Below are 25,493 nucleotides of genomic sequence, written 5' to 3'. Positions count from 1 at the left end.
TTTGATAGTTAATCTCAACTGTTTAATTGCTTTTTTTTTCTTGGTGTACAGTTTATAAACTCACTTAATCTGTGAACAACTAAAATACTGATTGAAGGGCTTTTTACCCCGGCACAAACAGCACTACAATTATGTGCATTTGAATTGAAGCGATAGGGAAAGGATTACTTTTCTAAGTCACAAAGTACTTTTTGTTTGCAGTAGCTGGTAAAGTGAGTAAAACTAGTAATTGATTCACGGATTGTGTGATAAAAGATGGCAGATAACCAATCCAGAAGTCACCAGGCAGATGGAGAACAGCTTCCTCTGTGATCACTCACTTTAAATGTCAGCATCACCAATCTTACAGCGCAGCTGCTGTCAATAACATGCATTTTAGTTTATTTTATTACAGAAATATGCAAATGGGAACTTTATTGTGATTTCAGTTGCATTAAAGTGGAACATTAAAGCTGTGGATTGATTGAGGCTCTAAACAAGGCTGTCTTAGTCGTTCTTTTCCTTGATTTGTGTTTTTCGTGCTCTAATTAAACTAAATAAATGTGGTAATCAGACACTTCTGCTGCATGCATTTGTAAGATATATAATCAAAGCAGCCATCAAAAGCATAATTATCACATGCAAGTTGAGGGAAACTGTGACATATAAAACTCCCCCTGACCTTACCGACCCCCCCCTCAACTCCTTCCAGCTGACGGCCAACTGTTTGCATGAGAAGTTGACAGGATGATCTGTATTCCAGCTGCTGAATCATTCGCAGCACCAGCCGCACCAGCTGAGAGTGATCTGCGGCGATATCTCCGCAGGCGTTATTCTGTGTGGGAGAAGATGGCAGATACTGATCAGCTTGGCTTCGGCGCGCCGCACTGATGTCTAATGAGATGATTTCTCATTAGTGCTGATTCCACCGCCCCGGCCCGCTGCGAGGCTGAACCTCGCCCGCACCACCGCGTCCCAACACGACTCCTCACCTGCTAGAATGGACAGCCGGGGACGGATCAGGCGGTGTGATCAAACTTGAAGCTGATAAGACAATTTTAACAGATTATTGTTTTAAGAATTTAGATGGCAATCACACTCCGGTTTATTTTATTATCTCAGATAGTAACGTTCATGTCTTATGTCAGCTCAGAAACTCGTTTTGTTCCTCTGTGAGATCAAGTCGTCCTTCGCAACGCGCTCAGTGGCTCCTAGAGACATGAAAGAGAGGAGCGTTGCAGCTGCTGTGGTCACTGGAAGAGAGGAGCTGAGAGGTTTTTGATGTTTGAGTCGGGTGGACAGCGTTTCTCACTCGGGGGAAACATGTTACCTCTGGTTGTAGCGACGACTTTTGGAGATGTTCAGAGCCGTCTTTGCCTTTTTATCTTTCAGAGTAAGACCATGCCATACCCACACACACACACAAAAAAGAAAATGCATTACTTTTTGATCCGATTGATTGCTGACCTGGTCAGTATGTATGCAGCCTTTTGCTCAATGATATGTTTCTATCAGCTCCAGCAAGTGTAACTATCAGACACGCCATTCTGGTGAACTGGGGTCATTAATGTGAGATAATGTGGCGAGATAAATATTTTATAAGCAAAAAATATAGATCTGGACTGACTGAAATCTGCTTACAAATCTCTAATGTGAGGACTTTGATTCTTGTGTGAGCCTAAAGTAAATTGCCATAGAAACAAAATGTTTAACATTAGACATGTTCCCTACCACCGCCCACCCCCCACCTACCCTGCTACCTCTGAGCCTGGTTCTGCAAAGGTTTCATCCTGTTAGAGGGAGTTTTTCCTTTCCACCATCACTTATGCTTGTTCATGTGGATTCGTTGGGTTTCTCTCTGTTAAAAGCACCTAGAAGTGACTGTGTTGTATGTGGCGCTATATGCATAAATTGAAAGTTAAGGTTCAGGTCAACTAGAGGTCAGGTTAGACATGCAGGGTTAAGTGTAGAATAAGAATACTGAATTATTTCTGACAAATATATTGTACTTTGAAGGTAGAAATAAATGTATGTCTATAATTTCCTTCATACTGTCAATTACTGCAAAGTGGTGACACATCGCTCAGCTGAAGAAGTACAAGCTTTCTTGAGCAAGATCGCAAAGGTTGTGTTGGGTTTTAAGTCTGGAAAGACAAAAGCTGTGTATGCCCACTCGTTTTTCACACACACCCTGATCACCTCACACGTCATTAAATTGACTTATAATTTCTTTGAAGCACCCTAACGATAACTAGCAGCTACTACTAATAAAATGTCCACCCTTAGTTTTACTGAAGGCTTTATACTAATCTTTCGACGATTTCCATTGTGGTGACACTCTTTTTGTCCTTTAAGAGTGTTTGTTCTCACAGTGTGCGTGTGCAAACGGATTTATGTCCCTACAGCAGGAATAATACAAGCACACACACTCTGTCTCTCTCCCGCTCTCTCTAAGGTCAGCTTAATGTACTGCCAAGAGAAAAACACAGGTCTTAAAAGCTTTGCTGACAGTGGAGACACACGCACACGCACACGCACACACACACACACACACACACACACACACACACACACACACACACACGTCTAAAAAAGTCACACACAGAAAAACGTCAACAAATCTGAAAGTGAAACCTTTTTAGGTGTCTTGTCGAGTTTCCATCGTTTCATTTCCATAGAAGGGCCGAGATGCGGCGCTGACCGTTGAAACGCTGCATTCTTTGAAATGTAGTTGTGTATTCTAGAGTGTCGTTTTTCTGGTGAGTGTTATGGTTTATGGATCTGGAAGCCGTTGAAGCCATTACAAAGACAAACGACTTTGCTGTCCACTCTAACAGCTGCGTGATAACATGATGTCATTGTGGACCGCTGCAGAGTCTTCTTTGGCTTGATGGATTTAGTGCATTATAAAAGTTACAGATTAAGAAATGGACATAAGTATGTTTCTATAAATTTAGTAATGGAACAAGGGAATAAACTGAAAAAATACATGGAGGTTTGAGTTGTTATTATATGGGATTTATTTGCACCTTATGTAACTAATCTTGGTGAATGATTCCCAAATCCCTTCACACATCATCTTTGGACTATTAATCCATCACCCAGGCTTTTCTTGTGAACATAACATGTCTGTAGAGGCTCACAATAACATCTTATAAGTGGCTAAGACCCCTAAATTCCTCTTATAGTGGTATCTCGCGAAATATATGCAGGGGTTTGAGTGAATTCAAAGAAGAAGTCAAAGGTCAATGTCAGTGTGACCTTTTCTTTTTTCAGAGATCAGCCAAAGATTTAGGACCACCTGCCTAATATGGTGTAAATCCCCCTTTTGCTGGCATAACTGCCCTGGCCAGTAGATTTGAGAACTCGACTTAGACCTCTGAAGATTTGTTGTGGTATCTTTTTGAGCTGCAAGATATCAGGTAAACATGCACTATGTGATAGTGTTGCCATGAGATTATCAATAAATACAAGCACAACACTGCTCTTTGTCTTGCAGTTAATTTACGACTCGGTAAGTTTTAATATATGTTGTATTTTTCATCACATGCTTATCTGCAGTTCCCCAGCAGTGTTTTCGAAGCAATTGAATTTGTTGATTTTATTGTCTTTGGTTACATTTTCTTCCATTTTCATGACTTCTGCCCTGTCGCCCCCAGACATGACAGCATTAGAGCTGTCTGTGAATTGAAATTACTTATAGTTGAGAAAACTTTTCTTTCATATGGAGAATTCTGTCAAATTGTGCATAGAAATGTGCACTTCTTTTGCACATGCTGATATCACAATAATGAATTTCTACTAATTCCTGCAGCCCTAAATAATAGAAGTAGATCCTTGCATCAACAAAATCTGGCTGCTGTGACCCAGTTCACCATTTTTTCTTCTTTTTTTTTTCTTGTACCTCTCTTTATGGATACTAGACAAGAAAACACTTACAATAGCTTCGGATTAACAGAAAACTCTGCCTTGCCTTTCCAATTTTACTTTTGTTAAAATCACTCAAATCCTCATAGTTTTTACTGATTCTAACTTAAGGTGTCATAGAATATTAATCAAATAACAATTTAGAAGTACAAAAGCAAAAGAATCAAAGAATAATGACCAGTAGAGAAGAGAAAACATGATGTAAAGAGGCTGAGCAGACCACTGTTAAGAAACAGGGGTTTTTATTTGTTTAGTTTTTTTTCAGTTTCAACTGTAATTGTTCTATGTTATGAAGTATCGTGGATCTTAATCTCAGAATGCTCTCCCTGACCACATGGGTCGGTATAATTTACCATGTCAGTGAAGCCTCATTTTCCAGCTAACCCTGCTCTCCCCAGGTGTGTGTGACAGTCATATATTTCCCCCTGTCCTTTCCTGTCGAGTTGCTTGTTTCCTGCCTCTGGAATCACTCAAACTCTTTTCTCAGTGGCAAAAAAAAAGGTGTGATCAAGAGGGACTGATTAGAAAAACACCACAACACCAGGAAGCTTTGACACACAGACTCATAATGTGTGAGTTATAATTTTATTCCAGCTTCCTTTAATTCTCTCCGTTTCTCACCAGACCATCAAGGCGACATCTCCCCTGGGTGATCCTCGAGTGACCTACAACCTGGAGGAGGGTCAGGTGCCGGAGACCAACATGCCCGTGCGGTTCTACATCAAACCCAACCGGGCCGACGGCTCAGCGTCCATCTTGGTTGCCGAGAACCTCGATTATGAGACGACCCGCTTCTTCACACTGAGAGTCCGCGTGCAGAATGTGGCGGCGGTGCCGCTCGCCTCCTTTACCACCGTCTATGTGAATGTGACAGGTGAGTTGACACGAGGATTATGTTTGTTTTTATTGTGCTGTTTAGGTTTTAAAACCTGTCAGAATAAGAACAATAGTCACTGTCAGGCCGATGGGATCCAGATTTATCCTCAAAATCTATGTTTTCCACTACTTCATCAGCAAAACTGAGAAAACATTTTTTTTTGAATTTTCAGTAGAGCAATGCCATTTTAATGTATTTAATCTTTAATGTATCAAGAGATAATATAAAGCATTGTGTTCTGGTTGATATCTGTATTTAAGAAAGATTTTGTTTTTAAAGGCTTTCAGGACACCTGGACAATGTAAACCTAGAGGCATTCACTTTGAAAGTGCAAGTCATGATAAGTCTTTATGTATTGCCTGCAGCAGTTCTACCAGTTAAACTTAGAGTTTTGTATCATGTTGTAAATGAGCATCAATAGAAAAAGTGTTTAGTTATTTCTACATTCAAAACATGAACCACAAAGGTCCCAAGCATTTTTTCAAATTTTGAAAAACAGAACAAAATAGTCTAAATGTCTGAGATACAGTATTTTAGTTTATCATGACTTGTACAAACATGATAAAGACCAACACCAAAACCACTTGAAATATATCAGTTTCTGAGGAACAAATCTAAAATATTCTGGAGTTTCTCCTCTCAGGTTTTGCAATGTATTCCAATCTTTAAGATGCTGCTGTATTTTACATTTGTTAATTATTTTTCTGAAATGTTTTTTGTTTTTTATTAATTGCATGTGTTGAAATTTTACTCAGATGTTTCATTTGAACAAGTTTTAAATGAAAGTAAATATAATTTTTACCTGTTATCAGTTGTTTGCAATTGCTATTATATTTGTGTTTCTTTGGGGAGCATCTGGAATAGAATAGAATAGAATAGAATAGAATAGAATAGAATAGAATAGAAATCCTTTCATTATCTTAGGGGGAAATCCTTGCAAGATTACTCCACAGAGAATAGAATATGAATATAAATAAATAAAAAATGAGTAGAGAGAATAAAATATGTACATGTTAAGGGGAATGAATATTTGTGACGTAGTGATGGATGGTTTCTACAATACCCCCTTTTTTATCATTTATTTTGGAAGTGCAACTTAATATGAGAATAAAATGTCCCATCGTTCACGTTATTGTGAACATTAAACGTGACGCTTTCTTCTGAGGTGTGAACTGGTCCACACTCCAGGAACATTTCTCAGAAAATAAAAAGTCCTCCCTCAGCTCTGACCAGCAGGAGTAAAAGAAGCCATTGGCGAACAATACAAACTGAGCCGTAACGAGCAGCAGTGCTGGAAAATGATGAGGAAAGAGAGTAATAAAGTGCAGTTCATTTCCCTGGGCTTCTGTGACAGAGAGAGGAAAGAAGAAAACAGCAGTGGCTGGTGGTGTGAGCTCCATGCCGCCTCGTTTTAACAGTGACTCATTTCCCAATCAGCATCTGTAGGCGGGTGGAGAGAAGCAGAGAGGAGAAAACACTTCCTGACTTTGATTGGCTTTGAACAAACCCACATTGGACGCTCTAATTGGCTTAGCGGAGCTTGAAAGTGAGCTGACAAGCTGCTTTGTGGACTCTTCAGGGTGTTTGGAGGATAATTCCCTGCTAATAACTTAGTTTTCATTAGTGAGCGGAGACACAGTCCAACTTCACTTTTTGATGGACTTCAGACCGAAGACTTTTAAACCCTCTCGCTGTTGGCTTTTCTCTTTTTTCGTCTTCTTCACTAGACATCCACATCTATTTTATCCTGTATTTGTATTCCCTCTGTGGCGATTATCTCACCTTTCTGATTTGTCTTCATTGTTTATTTCCTCCTTTTTGTTTCCATTTTTTTTTTTCTTTATCTGTCACTTTTTAATCCAATTTAATCAGCTTTCATGGACATGACAGACTGTATGAATTCTTCTGCCAGAATCCGCGAAAACAAAAATGATGATTTTCGGAAAACAAAAGAAGCTTTCTTGTATTTTCTGCTGAACCTTTTCTCTTTGTTTCCTTCTCCAGATGTGAACGACAACGTTCCTTTCTTCTTGTCGTCCACCTACGAGGCCACGGTTCCTGAGGGGGCTCAGATCGGCACTTCAGTGGCCCAGGTTCTGGCTACAGATCTGGATTCTGGTCTGCATGGGATGGTGAGAAACGGACGCAGTGATCGCCGCTCAACTCCACCTTGACTTCTTCGTTTGCTGCTTCAGCTTCCTGCTGTGTCTTGTTCAGGTTCACTATGTGATCCTGAGGGATGAGAGCGGGGATTCTCAGTTCTTCAGCATCGACTCGCGCTCCGGCGTCATCTCCACTCGGGCGTCCTTCGATCGGGAGCAGAAAGCTTCCTATCTGATCGAGGTGCAGTCGCAGGATGGCTCCGAGTCGGCCCGACATGGCCAGCAGGGCCTGCCAAACACAGGTAATGCACATTCAGACAACCAGACCTCTTCTTTGCACGGCACAAGGTTTTATTTACTCCTCTTTTACTTAGTCACACCTGTTCTTTAATGTGCCCCAGCTCTATCAGATATCACACTCTGACAAAGGTTATAATTTCTCAGTTCTTCTTAATTCCTCTCATTCAGTGTATTGTACCTGTGGACTCAATGGCCGATCGGCCAACCACAGGGCAGGAACTTAATGTGCTTAGACACTTAGACATATTGAAGATGAGCTGCTGAAGTTCTGAGCATGGGATGTGGACAGAATGGATATTCAAGTGACGTTAGAAATGGCATACTAGTTGATTCCCAACTGGCTGGTCTAGAAACTGTTGATCTCTTGTGATTTTAACAAAGAACCATTGTTAAGGTTTATTAAGAATGGTCCAAGAAAGAGGATATATCCAATGAGTGGCAGTTCTCTGAGTAAAACAGACGGAGGTCCGAGGATACTGGCCAGACTCGTGACATGATAGAAAGGAAGCAGCAACCAAAACAACAGCTTTTTCCAACCAACATACAGAGAAGACAATCTCTGGGTGCATAAAAATGTTGCTTGTTCCAATGATTCTTAATTTCTGTTCCAACGTTCGGATCATATTGTGAGGATCCATCAGGGCATTGTCTTGAAGGCTCAAACCATCTCAAACATCTTTTTTTTTAACATAAAAATAAATTGACTGGACTTAAAAGGCCCCCTTAGTTATCACATTTCAGTTCAAAGAGCGTGTAGTGTAAGAAGTGATTCACAGCAGAGATACTCAGTTCAAGAAATCTGCAATAAATATACAATGTTGACCAGAATCTCTGAGGGATACTTTCAGCACCTTGCTGAATCTACGTCACCAAGAATAAAGACAGCGCTGATGGTATATAGTGGTCCAACCTGCTACCCACTATTTTTTTAGCCACACAGCATGAAGACCGCAGCTGAAGTAACTCCTACAGAGTTGATTGCAGGTGAAAATAATCTCTATGAGAGTAAATCGTGCTCTGTTCATTTTCTTTTTTGCCACTCAACAGAGAGAGCAAGCCAATCCACTAATCTCAGAGGTGTTGGTCTCATGCCCAGTCCCCGTGTTTTCTGAGCAAACACTTAACTATACATGACAAAGAATCAAATGTTCAGCGCACTGTTTGTCCTCATCGTCATCATGGGTCCAAAGCCAAAAAGGGGCCGTGTGCTCTTCAGACTGTAAAGCCGCTTCAGGCAAACGTGGATGCTGTGTTATATAAACAAAATTGACTGGCCCTGATTGAGTCTCTCGCTGTCTCTAACCTGAGTGCGTGGAGTTTAACTATATTCACAAAGCAGTGTATAGGTTTTGGTTACGTTTAACTTTGTTTTAGTAGACCTAGTAATTCATTCCAGGCTACTTTAACCGCTTACCATAAGCACAGCTCCCCACCCTGTCTATTTTAGTCTATTTTGTCTTAATTTCAGTCATTAATACGCGCCATTTATACCATTTATTTTACTTAACTACTTTAAGTCAGTATGCACAGAATTTTTGTTACGATCTTGATGAATTTATTCTTTTATCAGACGTAAATCACACTTTATATCTAAATTAGTTACTACTAAACAAATAATATTTTGCATATGCTTCAATCTTTGTCTGACTGATGTACTTCAAAAGTGGAATTAAAATCCTGTGGCCACTATTGACAATGAAGTAATAACAGTTACTGATACTCTACTAGTCTTTACCAATGGTACATACGTTGTAAGTACAATTTCAGCAATATAACTGTAGTTGTGCCTGAATATACATTTTCAGTATTCGTATCACCTTTGGTTCTCTCCCATTCTTTCAAGATAATACGTAACACGATTCTCCAAAAGCCAAAGCAAGTTTATTTATATTGCAGTACAATTTCCAATACTTTATAAGGAAAGAACAGAAGCATATTAAAACAAAGCCAATAATAAAGAAATAATAAGCGACAACAAAATGAACTCCACTTTCACAATATGTCATAATTTGACCCGAGGATAGAAACACATTGATGAACGTGTCGGCTGCTAAAATTACAAAGTGGCGTGCTGTTATTGCTGTAATGTCTTTTCTTTATTTTTGAAAGTATCAAAAATGAAAGTATCCAAAACAGACGGAAATTTTTTTTTTAAATAAAAAAGCATTTTGGATTTTATAGAGCTCTATGAAGGTTCCTGTTAAATGGAGAACCCTAGGTCTCGGGAGCTTTTCCTTTCCAGTCGCTTATGGTTCCATATATCGCTCATATGGATTTGTCGAGTTTCTCTCTTCAAAAGTCACCTAGAAATGTCTGTGTTCTATCTGGTGCTATATAAATAAACCCGTTAATTGGTTAGCGACTTCAGTTCATAACAAGAAGTTCCCCAGTTCAGTTTTGGTATTCGACCTGTCTGGAGTTTGCGTGTTCTCGCTGTGCATTGGTGCGTTTCCTCTGGGTTCTCCAATCTCAAAACATGCATTTGATACAAATTAAAGACTAAATTGCTAGTAAGTGTGTATGTGAGTGGCACTTTGTGGTGGATAAAGCAGGATAGACGACGTCTGAATGGAAAGCTACAGTCGTGCCAACGGTGCATCTGAGGCGATGCTCTTCACTGAAATGTCTCTTCATTCAGACACGGCCTACGTCAGGATCTTTGTCACTGACGTCAACGACAACGCGCCGGCCTTCGCCCAGCCCGTGTACGAGGTGAGCGTGGAGGAAGACAAGGAGGTGGGCTTCGTCCTCATCACCGTCACCGCCAACGATGAAGATGAAGGTGAGTCAGATGCTGTCTGTGTGCGGGATGCTTTGGTGCTGCCGCTGCCGCTGTTATTAGTGGTGGCAGCGCAAAGTCAGTTTCAGTGTGATTTCATGTGAACTTTATTCAGACTGATCAAAGTCTGAGGAATGTCAAATAAGAAATTTGGGACATGAACCATTTCTTCCTCTTGTTGCATCTCAGGTCTGTTTTCCTAATGATGCACAGTGTGCGGCTGCTGTGTTACATTAGTTTCTCTTTTCGTTTTGTTGTTTTCTTACCAAGTTTGTTTTCTGTTCCTGCGTCTTTGTTATGTCTCCTCTTTTTGTCACTTTCTTCATTTCTCCCATCGCTGTTTCTCTTGTCTTCTGATTCCTCTAGTTCCTCCTTTTTCTTTCACTTTTCTGTCCTCCCATTCTCCCCAACCTTTTCAACTCCTTTCAAACTTTCATACATTTTTTTTTCTGTTATTGATTTTGTTTCCTTAATGTTCTTCATATCTTAATGTTATTTCAGTTTGCTTGTTGGATGGATGGATGGATGGATGGATGGATGGATGGACCCATTCAGCTTTTAGTTTGTCAAGTTCTTCTTCTCCTGGCTTTATAGAAAGCTATTTTTGAGTCTTACTGTTTCCTTTCTCTTATTTCTGAGGTTTTAGACGATACCTTTATGCAAAGATTTTCTACTAAACAAAATAACCCAGATGGAAGTCAGGTCATATCGGTATTGTAGTTTTCCCAAGGTGCATCTGCTCTGCACCCATAAAACTCAAAACTTAAACCAAACACCATGACAGTAAAGAAACACATTTCCACTTGGACTGTGTTTGTGTTCAGATGAAACATTTGTTACCTCAGGCTGTGAGCTGGCACCAAACCCACCTACACACAATTGTTTTCTTGAAACGTGAATGTAATGTTGGAACTTAAAGTTAGAGCTGTACAGTAAACACGTAAACTTATTGTCGGGCTGCAATAAAAAAAAAAAAAACGTTGAACGTATTGTGGGCAGTGGATATATTTAATATCTTAAACGTTATTTAAACTAATCCAGTGTCATTCTGCTTTTACAGTACAAATAAGGTGATAAGAGTGAAGTCAGCAAATCTTACTATAAAAAAAAGAATTGGCTTCAATTCATTTCCAGGTTTGGTTAAGATTTTCAATCTCAAAATATGTTCACAATGGAGGCATTTTCTTAAGAAAATACCTCATTTGCTTATTGACACATGACATTTCAGAAAACATTTAATACTGATCAAAGCTTTCTTCATTCATTTTAGAATTGAACTCATAGGGAACTACACTATTTTTCATATTCTAATCAAGTTTTGAATTGGCGAGTTATTTTCAATATTTTATTTTATTTTATTTTATTTTATTTTATTTTATTTTATTTTATTTTATTTTATTTATTTTTATTTTATTTTATTTTATTTTATTTTATTTTATTTTATTTTATTTTATTTTATTTCATTTTATTTTATATATAACAGATGTCAACATGTTTAAAGGAATTGTTGCACAATGGGAATAAAGCTTGTTTACGAAGACCCAGGAGGAGCCCTTCTCATATGAAGGCATACAGGCCAAGTTCTGCTGAAATGTGAATTACTTGCATTTTTAAAATGTTTCTCCAGTAAAGAGACACATTCTGTTTTTTACTACTACAGCTACTAACAACTAATAGATTTACTGCCTCAAATTATGTTTGCATCAAAGCAACATGGTCTGGACCAAAACAATAATTTACAGATTCACAAAGATATAAAATGCTGGACCGTTCTTCCCCATACGTAAATGCTACAAGAACAACTGCTTGGTTTGATTCATTTATTTATTTCTTGAAGGCACTGGTGACACACACAGATGAAGATAACATTGTTACTCTTGCATCCTAAACTATGTAGATAGCAGTTGTCACCTCCAATTCAGTGGAAAAACTGACAGAATCTGAAGGAGCTTCTCCAGGATGATTGGTTTGAGATTATAGTCCAATGTTTTTAGGTGTTTGGAGTACCTGGAGACAACCTCTGCAAATTCAGCACATAGATTCCCTCTAAACAAAGGTTATTGTGTTGAAGAGCAAGTTGATGAATTGTAGTGACTTTGCAGTCATGATTGCATGTATGTACAGCCTGTAAGACTGATGCATTCTCTACAGTACATGACGTGCAGCGAAAACCTGTTACAGCAATAAAAGCCATCCCTGAGTGGAGTTTACTCATGCAAGACTTAATCTGAGATTGTCAGTAATTCACTCCGTCTTTAGATGTGCAGCCCCGTTCAAATGTGCACTGACTCTCCCACTAGGAAATTATGTGTTCATAGTACATGCACTTTCTAATCTGTTCCTGTGTGATCTGGGAGGTGTAAAGTGCCACAAGTAGCTGGGCAGCCTCAATAAAGCTCATTCGCGTGCTGTTGTGTCGAATTACGTTGAGTTTATTTTGTTTGTTTGTTTGATATTGTCATAAATGGAAGATTCAGTAATTGTTTCCTTGCGTCTCAGACTTTGTTTCTGCTTTGATTTACATTCCATCTGAATAACATAGTTCTATCCGTGAGCATGGTAACTTTCAGTAACTAAAAAAAGTGTGTTTTTTATATCCATTTTCTTTTCTTCTATTCTGCAATGTCTCTTCAATTTTTGGTGGGGCTTCCTTCTTTCCTCTCCTCTGCTCCTCAGTTTCATCTCTCTCTCTTCTCCTCCTCTTCTTCTCTGGCTGTCACTGCTCGTTAGCGAGTGCTGCGGCTCCCTTGAGGTCGACAGTTTTGATGTTTGTCTCTTTGTTTGTGTTTGTCCCTCATCCCTCTTCCTCCACCGCTCTAAACCAATAAGCAGCAGGAGGCAGAAAAGAGACAAAAAAATCAAAAAACAACAAAAATACGAGCCTCTCTCGCGCTGCATCTTGCTTTCGTTCTTAATGACGACTGTCGGCGTCAGCTCGGAGCCTCCGAGGGTTTTTTTTTCACCCAGAGCGCAAGTGAGAGAAAGAGAATCACGTCTTTTTACTTATTTTTTGTTTTTTTAATCTTTGACCTTTTTTTGAGTTGTTGTTAGCTGCCATCTGCATTCATACAGTGGGATCTATTCGCAGCCGGCCTGGTAGTTGTAATACTGATTCACTCTGAATCCCACAGGAGGCCAGCAGACTTTCCACCGCTCATCTCCCATTTGGCTTCTTTCTTCGAACTTCTTCTCTGAGTGGGATCACATTACAGAATGAAGCCATTTATTTGATATAGAAAAAACTTACAAAAGATAAAAAAAATTCTATTTCACCAAACTTGTGATTGTTTCTCACAGTGGGCTGTGGTCTCCCCTGAAGAATAAACAGAGTTTATATGTGGTTGTTTTTTTTACAGTGTATTCATGTTTTTCTACAGTTTCAATGACTTATGCTTGCAGCTCTGCTTCAGAAAGTTGAATTGTGGTGGTTAACGAGGCGCTGCGTAATATATTCATGAAGAGCAGCCATATAGACGTCTTCTCTGGTCTTTGGCCTGCGATGCCATGATTAATAACTGCATTTAGTCCAGGTTAGTTAAAAAACCGGAGCCAAAAGCAAAGAGAAAACAACCAGATACAAAACAGACAGACATTCCAAAGAACTCACCAGGACATTAATCTCATTACTTTGACTAGGATTAGAATGAGCAACCAGGGTGGTAAAATAACCAACCCACAGACTGAATTATGAAACAAGAAGAGACAAAGCATCCATCGTCAAACTTCATTCAGTTTTGCATCTTGAGGCGTGAGAAGTTAACAATGTGCAAAGGCTGAGGACACAAACTGGTCAACAGACAACCACACACACACACTCTCAAACACTTCACGAGCACTTTGAGTTTTACAACTGTAAAGTGCAATACAAATAAAATGCATTATTATTATCATCATCATCATCACTGGCAATTTAGGGTCCTCTACTTATCAACCTCACATACATGTTTTGGGATTGTGTGAGGAAACAGGACAAATGACATGCAAACTCCACACAGGAAGTCCTGGCCCAGATCTGAACCCATGAACCTTCTGCTATGCACAGTGCAGCAGTTTCAACCCTGCGCAGTGAAATACAGTTTGAATAAATCATCATTATCAGTATTTCACTAATAAGATTGTACAGGCCATGTGTGATTATTATTTAAATAGATTATTTAAATCAATGTCCAAGTCTGTAAATAAATTAGATGAAATTGATTATTTCCATCAAATAAACTTTCAAAAACTTCTGTTAATCCCAAACTGATTGACTTGTCGGTTAAAGCTTGTTAGGTTTTTGCTGAGTGTCATTATTCATTAAATTATTGGCTCTTTATTCGCCCTAATCTTTTTCTTGTGTTTGTATTGTCCCGTCGTCTCTGCAATAGTTTACATTTGATGTTCATTCCCCGTCTGATCGAACCCTGAGAGCTTTCGGAAGACGCTGAGCACGGGATTAAGAGATCCTAAGATAGCAAACTGCTGATCATTCCCTCCCAAATGCTGATGCTTTATCCCATTTTCTGTCTCACCAGGGTCTCCGTGTAGTAATTAACAAACACCCCTCGACCCAAAACCACGCAGGGAGCCAGATAAAGACAACCAACCATCTTAGCACCAATACTCACCCTCTAAACCTTCCCAACAGGCAGGTAGCGGGGGGGGGGGGGGATACTGAGATTAGCTAAAGCTGAAAGATCTGGTCCCTGCTGAGTCAGCACTAAGAGTGCAGAGATATCTGTGTGTCCTTACACATGTTTCTGAATATTTATCATTCACCCACTAGATATGCACGAGGGTAATCTCAGCGTTTCCACAAGTGGATTGCAGCATTGTCAGCCTGCGAAGCTGTGTGTCAGGAGAGGGGTTTGTTTGCTGACAACGATAATGTTATTTCTTTTATTTCTCTGGATTTGCAACAGCCTGTGCTTTGAGTTGATTAAAACGAGTCCTTTGTAGGAACCGTTTGATATTCCTCACTTGTTCCAAATTGGAAGGAATTATGATTTGGTGATAAACTTGTGGTGTGAATTGTTTCTAGATAATTATACAGCATTTCCTATTATCCATCCATCCTCAGTACCGCTTGATGCAAGGTAGGGTGTCTCTGTGGGGTGGAGCCAATACCAGCTGACTGAGGGGGGAGACAGATTTCCATCAAGTGATACAATTAGACACTCATCTACATGTACGGAACATTTGGAGTCCCTAATTAACTTTAAATGCATGTTTTGGGACTGTGGGAGAAAATTGAAATACCTGAAGAAAATCATTGCATGAACATGAAAACTTCCCACAGAACGCCCCGCTGTGGACTCAAAGTAGGGACATTCACACATGTATATTCACATTCAGACCAAAAGGCAATTTAATGCCAAATAACCTCAAATACATCTTTTTAAAATTAAACCATTGTAAGTATTCTATACAGAGAAAGTTTGCTTGGACCATTCTCTCAGGCAGCGCCAATTTACAAGAAACAAAAAGTGCAGCTGCAAAGTAGCAAATGTGTATTTTACTACTGCTCTTGGTTGATAAAAGACCTGCGAATGGTGTGCATGTTTGATGCCATAGTGTTTTCCGGTTCATGCCTGAACCCATGTTTTGGAAATGTAGCGGGACTATAAATACGGGGAGAAATATACCAAATCGGGTGCATATAATTAGAAATGCAAAATCAACGCTGACTTAGCGGTGTGGCAAATTGTTTCTTGGCAAGAGGTAACCAAAAGCTATATATAGACTTGCTGACATTCATGTGTTTCGCTGCATGCTGTTTATCCTGTTTATGATGGGTTTGGACAGTGTGTGTATTTATGTGAGGGTTAGTAAAGGTGAAAGAATCAAACTCCTGAAAGCTTTACTTTGAGGTCTGATGAGCAGTAAATTGAACCCAAGGTTTTATCCTGTGACTGCAGTAACTGCTCTATCACCTTGGCTGTGGCTCTGTGTGTGTGTGTGTGTGTGTGTGTGTGTGTGTGTGTGTGTGTGTGTGTGTGTGTGTGTGTGTGTGTGTGTGTGTGTGTGTGTGTGTGTGTGTGTGTGTGTGTGTGTGTGTGTGTGTGTGTGTGTGTGTGTGTGCGTGCTGTACATTATGACCACAGTTTGTTGTTGGAGCTGACAGGTGTTGAAGCACCAGTGACCTCCAGTCCAGGTATAAACTGTAGGTCAGACAAACACAATTACAGGGAAAACACACACACACACACACACACACACACACGCGCGCACACACACGCACACATACACATCCATAACTGTTTTCATGACTTCAGAGGACTTTACATTGGCTTCCATTAATCTCCTGCTGACCCATTATTTATCAAATTAATCATTTTACATCGAAGTTAAACACTGACACTGTAAATGTGCCCAAATTAACTCATAGTTGAAGTTTTAGTTTTGAGCACTTTGGTACTTCATAACATGTTGTCAGTCTTTTACAGTAATCCTGTGTGAAATGTATTAAATTTTTCCTCTTTAAGTTTTAAAGAAGGAAATATGCATGATTTTTGTTAATATAATGCTTTTGTCCCCTTGTAATTTCTAAATTGATAGGTAACACCCTGTCCACGCCATATATAAAAGGTTTTGAATGTCTTCACCTATAATATAATCGTTTGTGTGATTAAAATGGGATTTTTGCAAATATTAAAGTAAAATCAGCATAATAACCCAAAGGAAGCCCAAAAAGTAGGTCAAACCTGTACACACCAGCAGAAACATCATGTTTTCAGTGTTCATCTTTCATTCATCACCTGCAAACTTAGTCTGAAAGAAGCAGTAAGTATGACTTATCCTCGGTAGCTCAATTCTAACCTCAAAATAAGTTTTCACTGAGAAACTATATCATGAGAATGGGAAATTTGTCCCCACGACGATGACAAGTCCTGACTGTGGGAGCAGATTCACGTCCCCACAACACTAATAAATGCACTTCCGCCCGCGCACGCACACTCACACACACACACACACATACACACACAAACCAGTGCATCCTTTTGCTATAAAATTCCTCCAATCATTTCAGCTTGATTTGGTGTTTGTTGGAGTAATCAAAGATGTGGTGGAGGGGGGCTGTTTGAGAGGGGGTGGGGGTTTGGATTACCACTTCTCACACACCCCTCCTCCTCCTCCTCCTCCTCCTCCTCCCTAAAGCTGATTAGGCGCAGCAGCTTTTGTCACCCGCCGTGTTTTCTGGATCCATTTGGTCCTCCTAGTGGAAAATTTGCCGAACTAAGAGCGTCTGCTAATGAGATCAAGAGGCTTTTTTCTAATTCCGCTGAGTTTGGTGTTTCAGTAGTGTCGCCCGGGGGTTTCGTAAACACACACAAACACCTTCCACTGCAGCGAGGCTGAGTGATAATGAGGGGTGTGTGTATGTGTGAGTGTGAGCGATAGTCCATACATGTTGTACCAAACAGAAGTGGTGTTACAGTGCACACTGAAGCTGATGATTGTGATGATGAGGAGTGACAGAAAGGTTGCTGGCTTATTATCCACAGCCAAGCTGGTCAGTGTGTGCAAAATAAATTAAGCAAAGTCTCCCGGGCGACTCCGGAGGACTGCATTTGATATGCTGCTCTGACTGTGACACCTTCAGAATCACTGCTGTGTATTCAGGCCCTCGGTGCTCTGCAAGAAAATATGTAATTTTTCCCAATTTTATAGACAAAACATCTACACACTGAGATCAAATCACCTCATCATTAACATGTATTTGACCTGTAAAATCATGTTTTTTAATTCTGCGTCTTGAAATGTCTTTTTTATTTGTTTCATGTGTGTTTGAAAAGCAAGCCCATATCTCAGACTGAATTGCAAATCTTAGGTGATTGTGTCTTATATATTCAGTAGGATATTATATGAGGATTTGAGGAGAAGTCAGACAAATATGAGTTGAACGTTTTGCAGTGTACTCTGCTCTTTACCTTTATGCCAGGCCCCAGCGTACTCCACAAATCAAAACACACAGTCGCATACATATCTGGACGACAACTTAATGTCAAAAATATAATATAATGCACTTTAGATATTTTTTCCTCCAACCGTTTCAATAACTATTTTTCATACATTTTGAATCTCAGAAGAGCCTTGAGCAGTATGAGAAATAGCAGAAAACTGTGTGTAAAACTGGAATGTGTGTCCACTTTTTATTTGATTCAATATAAAGGAAATGTGAATATAAATGCTTTCAGTACCAGTGTTTATTTGTTAATTCATTGAATGGCTTCAAATAGATATTTGGAGAAAGAACTGCTCCTAGTCGTTGCAGTTTTGTATGTTATACAATATTGGAAATAAAAGAAGACTATGGTGGGATAGATATGCATTAATTTGTAGGATTTAAACACTGAATTGGCCGTCTCATGAGATGGCAATGCTAATTTTTGTCTTTGCCACTGCTTGGTGCCTCTGATATAGCCTCTGAAAGCACTTTCCCTCTTTATGGGAAGTGAGTATCAACTGTCTGAGGAGGAAACATTGACCTCTGTAGAGAGTTGGGGCGCAATAGGTGGTAGAGCCTAGTCAAAAAACATGAATGTTGTACATTCACATAAAAATGTTGCTGACTGTACTATTCGTATAGACCTAAATAAGTATCAATACCGCTGTGTTGTAAAACTGTTGCATGTGTGACATCTTCAGATCTCACCAGATGGTATTACAGTATGATGATATGGCTTGAAAAAAGAGCATGAAAGACAGTTTCAAACACGTATAGCTGTGGAACAAGCTGTTTTGAACTGGCCGGAGCATTAAGGTAGACAACAATGAAACATCCTCTCAGACAGCCACTGTCACAGCATAAGTACTGGAAACTCACATCGTTGCACAAGCCGTTGTCCACTAATTAGCTTCTACAGACCCCGCAACAGACCACCAGCTAGATGCACAACTCAAGTTTAAGTGATTACATGATGCATTTCACTGGGGAGCCATTCCACTGATTTACAAAGGAATAATTGACCACAAAAATCAAGGCTTTTTGGCGACAAAGAGAGAAGAGGGGTTAATGTTCCTCCTCATTACTAATTGAATAATTACAGCAATCACTAGATGATTAATTGTTGTTTTCTGCTGCAGTTGTGCATCTAGCTGGTGGTCTGTTGAAGGGTCTGCAAGTAGAAGCTAGTTGGAAACAGCTGTAAAGATATGTCTGGACAAAATACTAAACCAAGTTATTTTATAGAACCACTAGAACCTGATTGGAATCCATATTTACAATAATGAAGCAGAGTATGTACTGTCTGTATCTTCTGTCACCTTGTCTGACAAGCTGTGAAGTGCTCTGTGGTGCTTCAAATGTTATAATTATGCACTCTTGATCCACGTACAGTGTCCCAGGGTCCATCTGGACTCTTATGTCCAACCTATATGACAAGAAGTACCAGAACTAGGCACTTACATGAGTGAGAGCACAGCAGTATAAGGAAAACACACTCCAAACCCCAAAATGCTGTGATTATGGAAAAAACATCTCTGGAAACTGCTGCCATGAATCTTAAAAACCCACCGTATCTCTAGCAGCCATCTGAGGCCAAAATATGTGATATTTTTTAATGTGGTTTCAACATGAAACTTCCTCCAATGATAAGTTTAGTCCTTCAGAGTGTCGAAGGAGTGCTCAGGGACGAGTCTTCCCTCAGGTCCACCTCACGAGGAGCAGAGATCTGACCTTAATCACAATTTTGGGCCTCCTGCTAGGCTGCGAATTAAATCAGCCCTATCCCCTTGTGTGTGTGTGTGTGTGTGTGTGTGTGTGTGTGTGTGTGTGTGTGTGTGTGTGTGTGTGTGTGTGTGTGTGTGTGTGTGTGTGTGTGTGTGTGTGTGTGTGTGTGTGTGTGTGTGTGTGTGTGTGTGTGTTAAGAGGGCAACACCATATGGCCAGACTGATCATTAGGGAGGCTGCCGGAGGCAAAAACCGCTGGAGCTACTCCCCATACACACATTTACACACACTTGCATTTACACACACACATTAAGCTGCTCGGTGAGTGTCACGACAGATCGTGCTCAGAGGCTGTGACGGACCGGTGCACTTAAGCTTTTCCTCAAACACACGTAGCACACAGACACACTTCGGTGTCGTAATGAAGGTCCTCCATGTCTCCACAGATGGTGTTTGTCTCCTAAAGTCTCCTTGGTGCCGGTAAACAGAAAGCAAGCCGGACCCAGACAGACCTGCCTCTGGGCCCTGAACATGCATCTGTGCCTGTGTGCGTGTGACTGTGTGTGTGCACGTGTGCGTGCATGTGAGTGTGTGCTTACCACGTCCATGTGTGTATTGGCATTTCATCACTTCATCAGGAGAGAAGATGAGAGGACAGGAAAGAAGAGATGGAGGAGAAATACAAAGAGGGACATGAAAAACAAATTAAAAATCTGGAAAAAAACTGATTTAGAAAATAAAAAACAAACAAAAAAGCAGTTGTGTGAAAAGGGGAGAGAAAAGGTAAAGAATGAAGACATAAATAGTAACATTAATAAGGATAATACATGAAGTGGTTTAAACATCCCTGACGAGGAGTATTGGTGAAGAAATGATAGACTTGAATTCAACAAGATACTTCAGACATTTGGAAAATAGGAAAGACTATGAACAATAAAAGATTTTTCTGTGAACGTTAATGTAATATCAAACCAAGGATTTTTTTTCATGGATCCCTCCAGATTTCCTCTAAAAACAGCTGTGTACCCAGTCACTGCTGTCCGATTTGCCAAAACATTATAGTAAAGCCAAAAAGTGGTGGACACACCTATTCTCACCAATATATGAAAGCAGGAGTTTGACACAGAGCAGTCAAAGCCTCAGTCCATCTCGGTGACCTGTAGTAAACCATTAAACTAAAGTGCAGTTCAGGGAATTTGTGCTGAATTTATATGCTTTTTAATCATTTACATTTTTCTTTAAGCGATGAGAACGGCATTTAGAATTGAGAAACAACTTAAAATTTCTCTAATCTGCAATATTATTTACCTTCTACAACAAACATCTTTAACAACTTCAACATTAAAGACATTGACAAAGACACGATAGGTAAGAGATGCAAGAAGGAGAAGGGGAAGTCAAAGATGGTGGAGAGTGAGGCGAAAAAGACAAGAATATAGACAAAATGAAAATTCTGAGTTTGTGAAGTGTGGACATTTTGAGTTCAAAGTGAGCCTTTGCCCCAAGCGGCGGTGAATGTGTATCTGGAGGTCTTGTTTGCCTGAGTGTCGGTAAACCGGAGCGCGAGATTGGCGTGGGCAGCAGTAATGCAGGCGTTGTTGCAGACCGCTGTGGTGAAGAGGGAGCTGAGCCTGAAGGCATAGATGTGGATTTACCAGTCAATGTGTGTTCCAGCGCCCAAGAACAAGGTTGCGAGTACAGTTAAGTTTGCTCCTCGGGTATCTGAGCTCACCCTTAGAGACGTAGTTAAGAGTTCAGACAAGAGTCACTCCTCCTTCCTTTAAAACAAGGCGATTCAATCTGATCTGATCCAAACGGCCTCAGTGTGAGGGTTTCTGGGCTCTTCAAGCACATCGGAGAATAGACCCAATAGACTAAATATCTCACCTTACGTGCTGCTGCCTTGAAAGAAGGATGATTATGGGCTTGACCAGCCATTTATTTGTGCTCATGTTTTTATTGAAAAGTCACTCTTTGCCCACAAAATCAATTAGGGGCAAAACAAGCAATTCTATATGCTATAAATAATGGCCTTTATGAATTAAGGCTTGGTGTATGGGTAGATATAAGTAAAGGTAAATGTCCAAGACATTACTTCAATTCAATGTCCTCTTAAGTGATGGAAGCCTGATTATTTGTGTTGTTGGGAGAGAGAGAGAGAGAGAGAGAGAGAGAGAGAGAGAGAGAGAGAGAGAGAGAGAGAGAGAGAGAGAGAGAGAGAGAGAGAGAGAGAGGAAGTATGATGGAGAGCGAGGCGTCTAATGAGCCCCGCTGTGAGGGAGATGCCTGTTTATCTCACAAATATTTGATATCTGTTGCTGCTGTCCACACGGGGGTGATCAGTGTGTGTTTGTATGTGTGTGAGTCCACTGCCAATCAAACATGTTTGTCTCTTTTTTTCCTGCCTGAAAATCTACCCCAATATCATTCAAAAAGTTTATTTTCCAAATAGGAGTTCTGACAGACAGCTCATGCGGCATTTTGCAAAAGAAAGCAGCTCAGCTCAGTCCTTGTTTTTCTATGCTTTCGATTAGAAGGACGCTGCTGTTTTCATTATCATTACTCTTATGTTCCGTTGCCCTTCATAGCTGTTTGTTTGTCAGTCCGTCTGTTCGTCGTTGGTTGGTTGGTTGACTGGTTGGGTTGGTTGGTCAACAGAATTACTGAAAAACTTAGATATAATTTGGCAGAGTAGCAGAAATAGAAATAAAAAAAATGGGCTTATAATATATTTTCTTAATCAAATTTGATTGGCTGTTGGCTACATGTCAAGGCAGAAAAGATCAACTTTTGAGATGGATCAAAATCATATTATGGAAACCAAATCAATATCCATGATATCATCCAGATGGGAAGCACGCAGCTGGAAAGGGGAAATTGTCCTTCCAGGTGGAGGTATGTGCCTTCAGAGTGCCTTCTTGTTTCTGTTTTTTATTTTATCTGTGTGCGTGCGTGTGTGTGCATTTATTAGTGTTGTGGGGACATGAATCTGCTTCCACAGTCAGGACTTGTCCTCCTTGTGGGGACAACACCTCTACTGCCAGGATGCAGGTTTTTGGTTCGACAACGTCCGAACCAGATCTTGCAATGATTTCTAATTTCCTTGAGACTGGATAAACGGTAGGCCGGGCTACAACACAACACAGCAGAGCAGAAACCATATACAGGAGGAAGAGTTATAGAGAACTAAGAGACCAAACTAAATGAAGTCCTTGCCTTAAAAAAAAATTTAAAATCATGCTGGAGTTTACTGGATTGAGAGAGAATATGGTTCGAGTAGCTCATAACGGAGTCTATTTGAATGTAAACCTGGGGAAAGGGGAAAGGGGAGAAGACAAACTAACTCTTTGCAAGTTGGTTATCATTTCAGGTTTGGAGGGAACCGTGAAGACCTCTCAGGAAGAAATACTTATTTTAATGTGACGGTCATGTTGCACAAACAGCTTGGGTCAGTTGTAGGTGAAGGCCAACAAAGGCTGCAAAGAACATGCTTGGTTGTTGTTGTTTTGGAGCATATTTTTCCTCTTTTTCTTGTCATTGCTAGTTATGAATATATACGTAGGACATAATGGATTTTGTGAAAAAGCAAGCTGGTCCATTGAAGGCTTTGAGGTAGAACCGAGGAAGAGTCTGTCATGGCACCCACCCCGAGCTAGTAACTGTTTCTGTTCAGTTTAAAAGTGGTAATACTGACCTCTGTGTCCTCCAGGTGCTAATGCCAAGCTGCGCTATCAGATCACATCAGGAAACACCATGGGCACCTTCGATGTTGAGCCTGAGGTGGGAACCATTTTCGTAGCTCAGCCTCTCGACTACGAGATGGAGCAACGCTACGAGCTCCGATTGGTGGCCTCCGATGGGAAGTGGGAGAACGAGACGCTGGTGGTGGTTCAGGTGGTCAACCGCAATGACGAGGCTCCTGTTTTCAGCCAGACGGAATATCATGCCGCTGTGACAGAGGAGCTCACTCAGCTTCCTGTATTCATGCTGGAGGTAAGACCATGGCTGTATGATTGAAAATGTTAGCATTGGCCTTACTACATCTCTTTTATTCTGATCAAATGTTCAATTCGGTTAAAAAAAGCAATTGGTCTTAATACAACAGGAAAGATCACTTATACTGCCAGAGTTCATAATACTAAAAAAGTGGAAAAGAAGTAGTTAGTGCCAGTTGGCGGCCTAAAGATCATGTATATTATGTATGAAGTAAATGTCAACGTTTTAAAATAACACTTGATCCTTAAAAAAACACATTTGGAATCAGTATTAAGAATATCATTTAAATATCAAAACTGACATCACTCACTCATGTGTATTAAAGAGTTTTATCTCCCACGCACCCAACCAATATTCTATTGTCATGTCATCAGTTCAAATATAAAGACAAATCAGTACATTGAAACAGACAGGTTAAAGAATAGTTTCACCACAGAGCTTTATTTTCGGCGGTAGAAGTAAAGGAGAAATAAGTGACATATTGAGGAGGTGACATCCATTTAAAATGGTCCTGGAAGCCATGCATCCTTCCTTTGTGCCACTTTATTAAGATTCAGGTTCGATGGAAGCTGAAAGCGATCCCAGCTGATTATGGGTGAAGACAGGTTACAACTTGGACACGTTACCAGTCCATTTCAGGCGAACACAGAGAGACAGTCACACACACTCACATTCACTCAACTTTACAGTCACTGGTTAACCTCAAACACATGTTTTTAGACTGTTGGATGAAACCAGAGTACCCAGAGAAAACCCTGGATTCAAGCCAGGTAGATTCTTGAGCTTGGGTTGTATTCTGGATTAGAAGCACTCATTTGGGATGAGATTGTTTCTTACATGAAAGGTCTGAGGGTGAAGCATCTGTACTTTTCCCCAAAGTATCATCAACAAAATGGTCTGACTTTATCAAAATTAGTGGTGGACATTGTGTTTGTTGATAGTAGTTGATAGTTGATAGTCATGTGACCCATGACCCTTCAATGCAGAGGCAGACATAGAATTTATGGCTGGACCTGCTGACAACTTGGTGGATATTCTTTTACGGTCATACTAAGTTATGTATTATAAACACTGATCAAATATCCTCTAAGTCCAGATGAAACTCATTAGAAGGTAAACATGAGAAGGTTGCACCTTCCTAACACATCTTCGACGTGAAGGAACGTGTTGTGAAACAGTCAACGTTTATATGAACAATATGTGAAAATGTACTGGATTTAATGCAGACAAATCTAATAGCATTGGTTACGCTCCAGACACAGCGGAGAATTAGCCTGAAGCAACACCTCCGCAGAGATCCAGTGTCCACATGCTAACACATCACACATGCATGACTGTGTTTAACACAACATCTACTGATAGAGACGCCGAGATTCTATATGCCGAAAACCTCCCGGCAGGAAGTGCCCACCACCTGAAAAGTTACCCCAGAGAAGTCAGAGTCGACCTCCTTCCTCTGTACCTTTCATCCACCTTTCGTCACACCTATCTCCGGTAATTCACAGTAATATGCATGTGCCGCCAAGCTAAATCAGATTAAAAAGGTGGAAGCACGTCTAGGAGGGCAGGGAAGTAATCCCCGTCAGAGAGGCATGTGTCACCGAGTCCTCAACCCGGGCCTGCCTCCCCTCGCCTTCTGGAATTGATTTGATGTGCGTTCGGTTCCTCTCTAACGCTCTCAATAGTTTTTTCTGGCGTGCGGCAGCCGGGCCCTTCCTCAACGCACGCCGCTCTCAGCACCGTATACTAATACAATTCAGCAGATAGCGAACGGAGGGGAAAATCCAATTTGAAATGAATATTTTTTGACTTCACCTGCGCGGCAGCCTCCTCTGTGGTGCCGCAACTGCTCATCTTCAATATTGTGTACCTGCGTCACGT

The 25,493-nt window shown here is 40.4% G+C and overlaps 1 protein-coding gene across 1 annotated transcript in view; it reads left to right on the top strand.

Moving 5' to 3' along the window:
* The window catches only part of LOC308114794 (neural-cadherin), a gene marked incomplete at its 5' end in the record, with an annotated part of 144,628 nt that overhangs the window by 90,605 nt on the left and 28,530 nt on the right, over positions 1-25,493 (top strand). Inside the window, 5 exons of the mRNA XM_080471974.1 lie at positions 4,531-4,780; positions 6,788-6,915; positions 7,001-7,187; positions 9,824-9,967; positions 23,326-23,609. Of these exons, the coding sequence (XP_080328100.1) occupies positions 4,531-4,780; positions 6,788-6,915; positions 7,001-7,187; positions 9,824-9,967; positions 23,326-23,609 (993 nt within the window). The remainder of the gene's footprint in view (positions 1-4,530; positions 4,781-6,787; positions 6,916-7,000; positions 7,188-9,823; positions 9,968-23,325; positions 23,610-25,493) is intronic.

The sequence above is a fragment of the Lipophrys pholis genome, assembly GCF_963383615.2.
Source record: "Lipophrys pholis genome assembly, chromosome: 9".
In the NCBI taxonomy this organism is placed as follows: Eukaryota; Metazoa; Chordata; class Actinopteri; order Blenniiformes; family Blenniidae; genus Lipophrys; species Lipophrys pholis.
The sequence above is the reverse complement of the archived record's forward strand: the minus strand, read 5'-3'. Positions and strand labels throughout refer to the sequence as shown.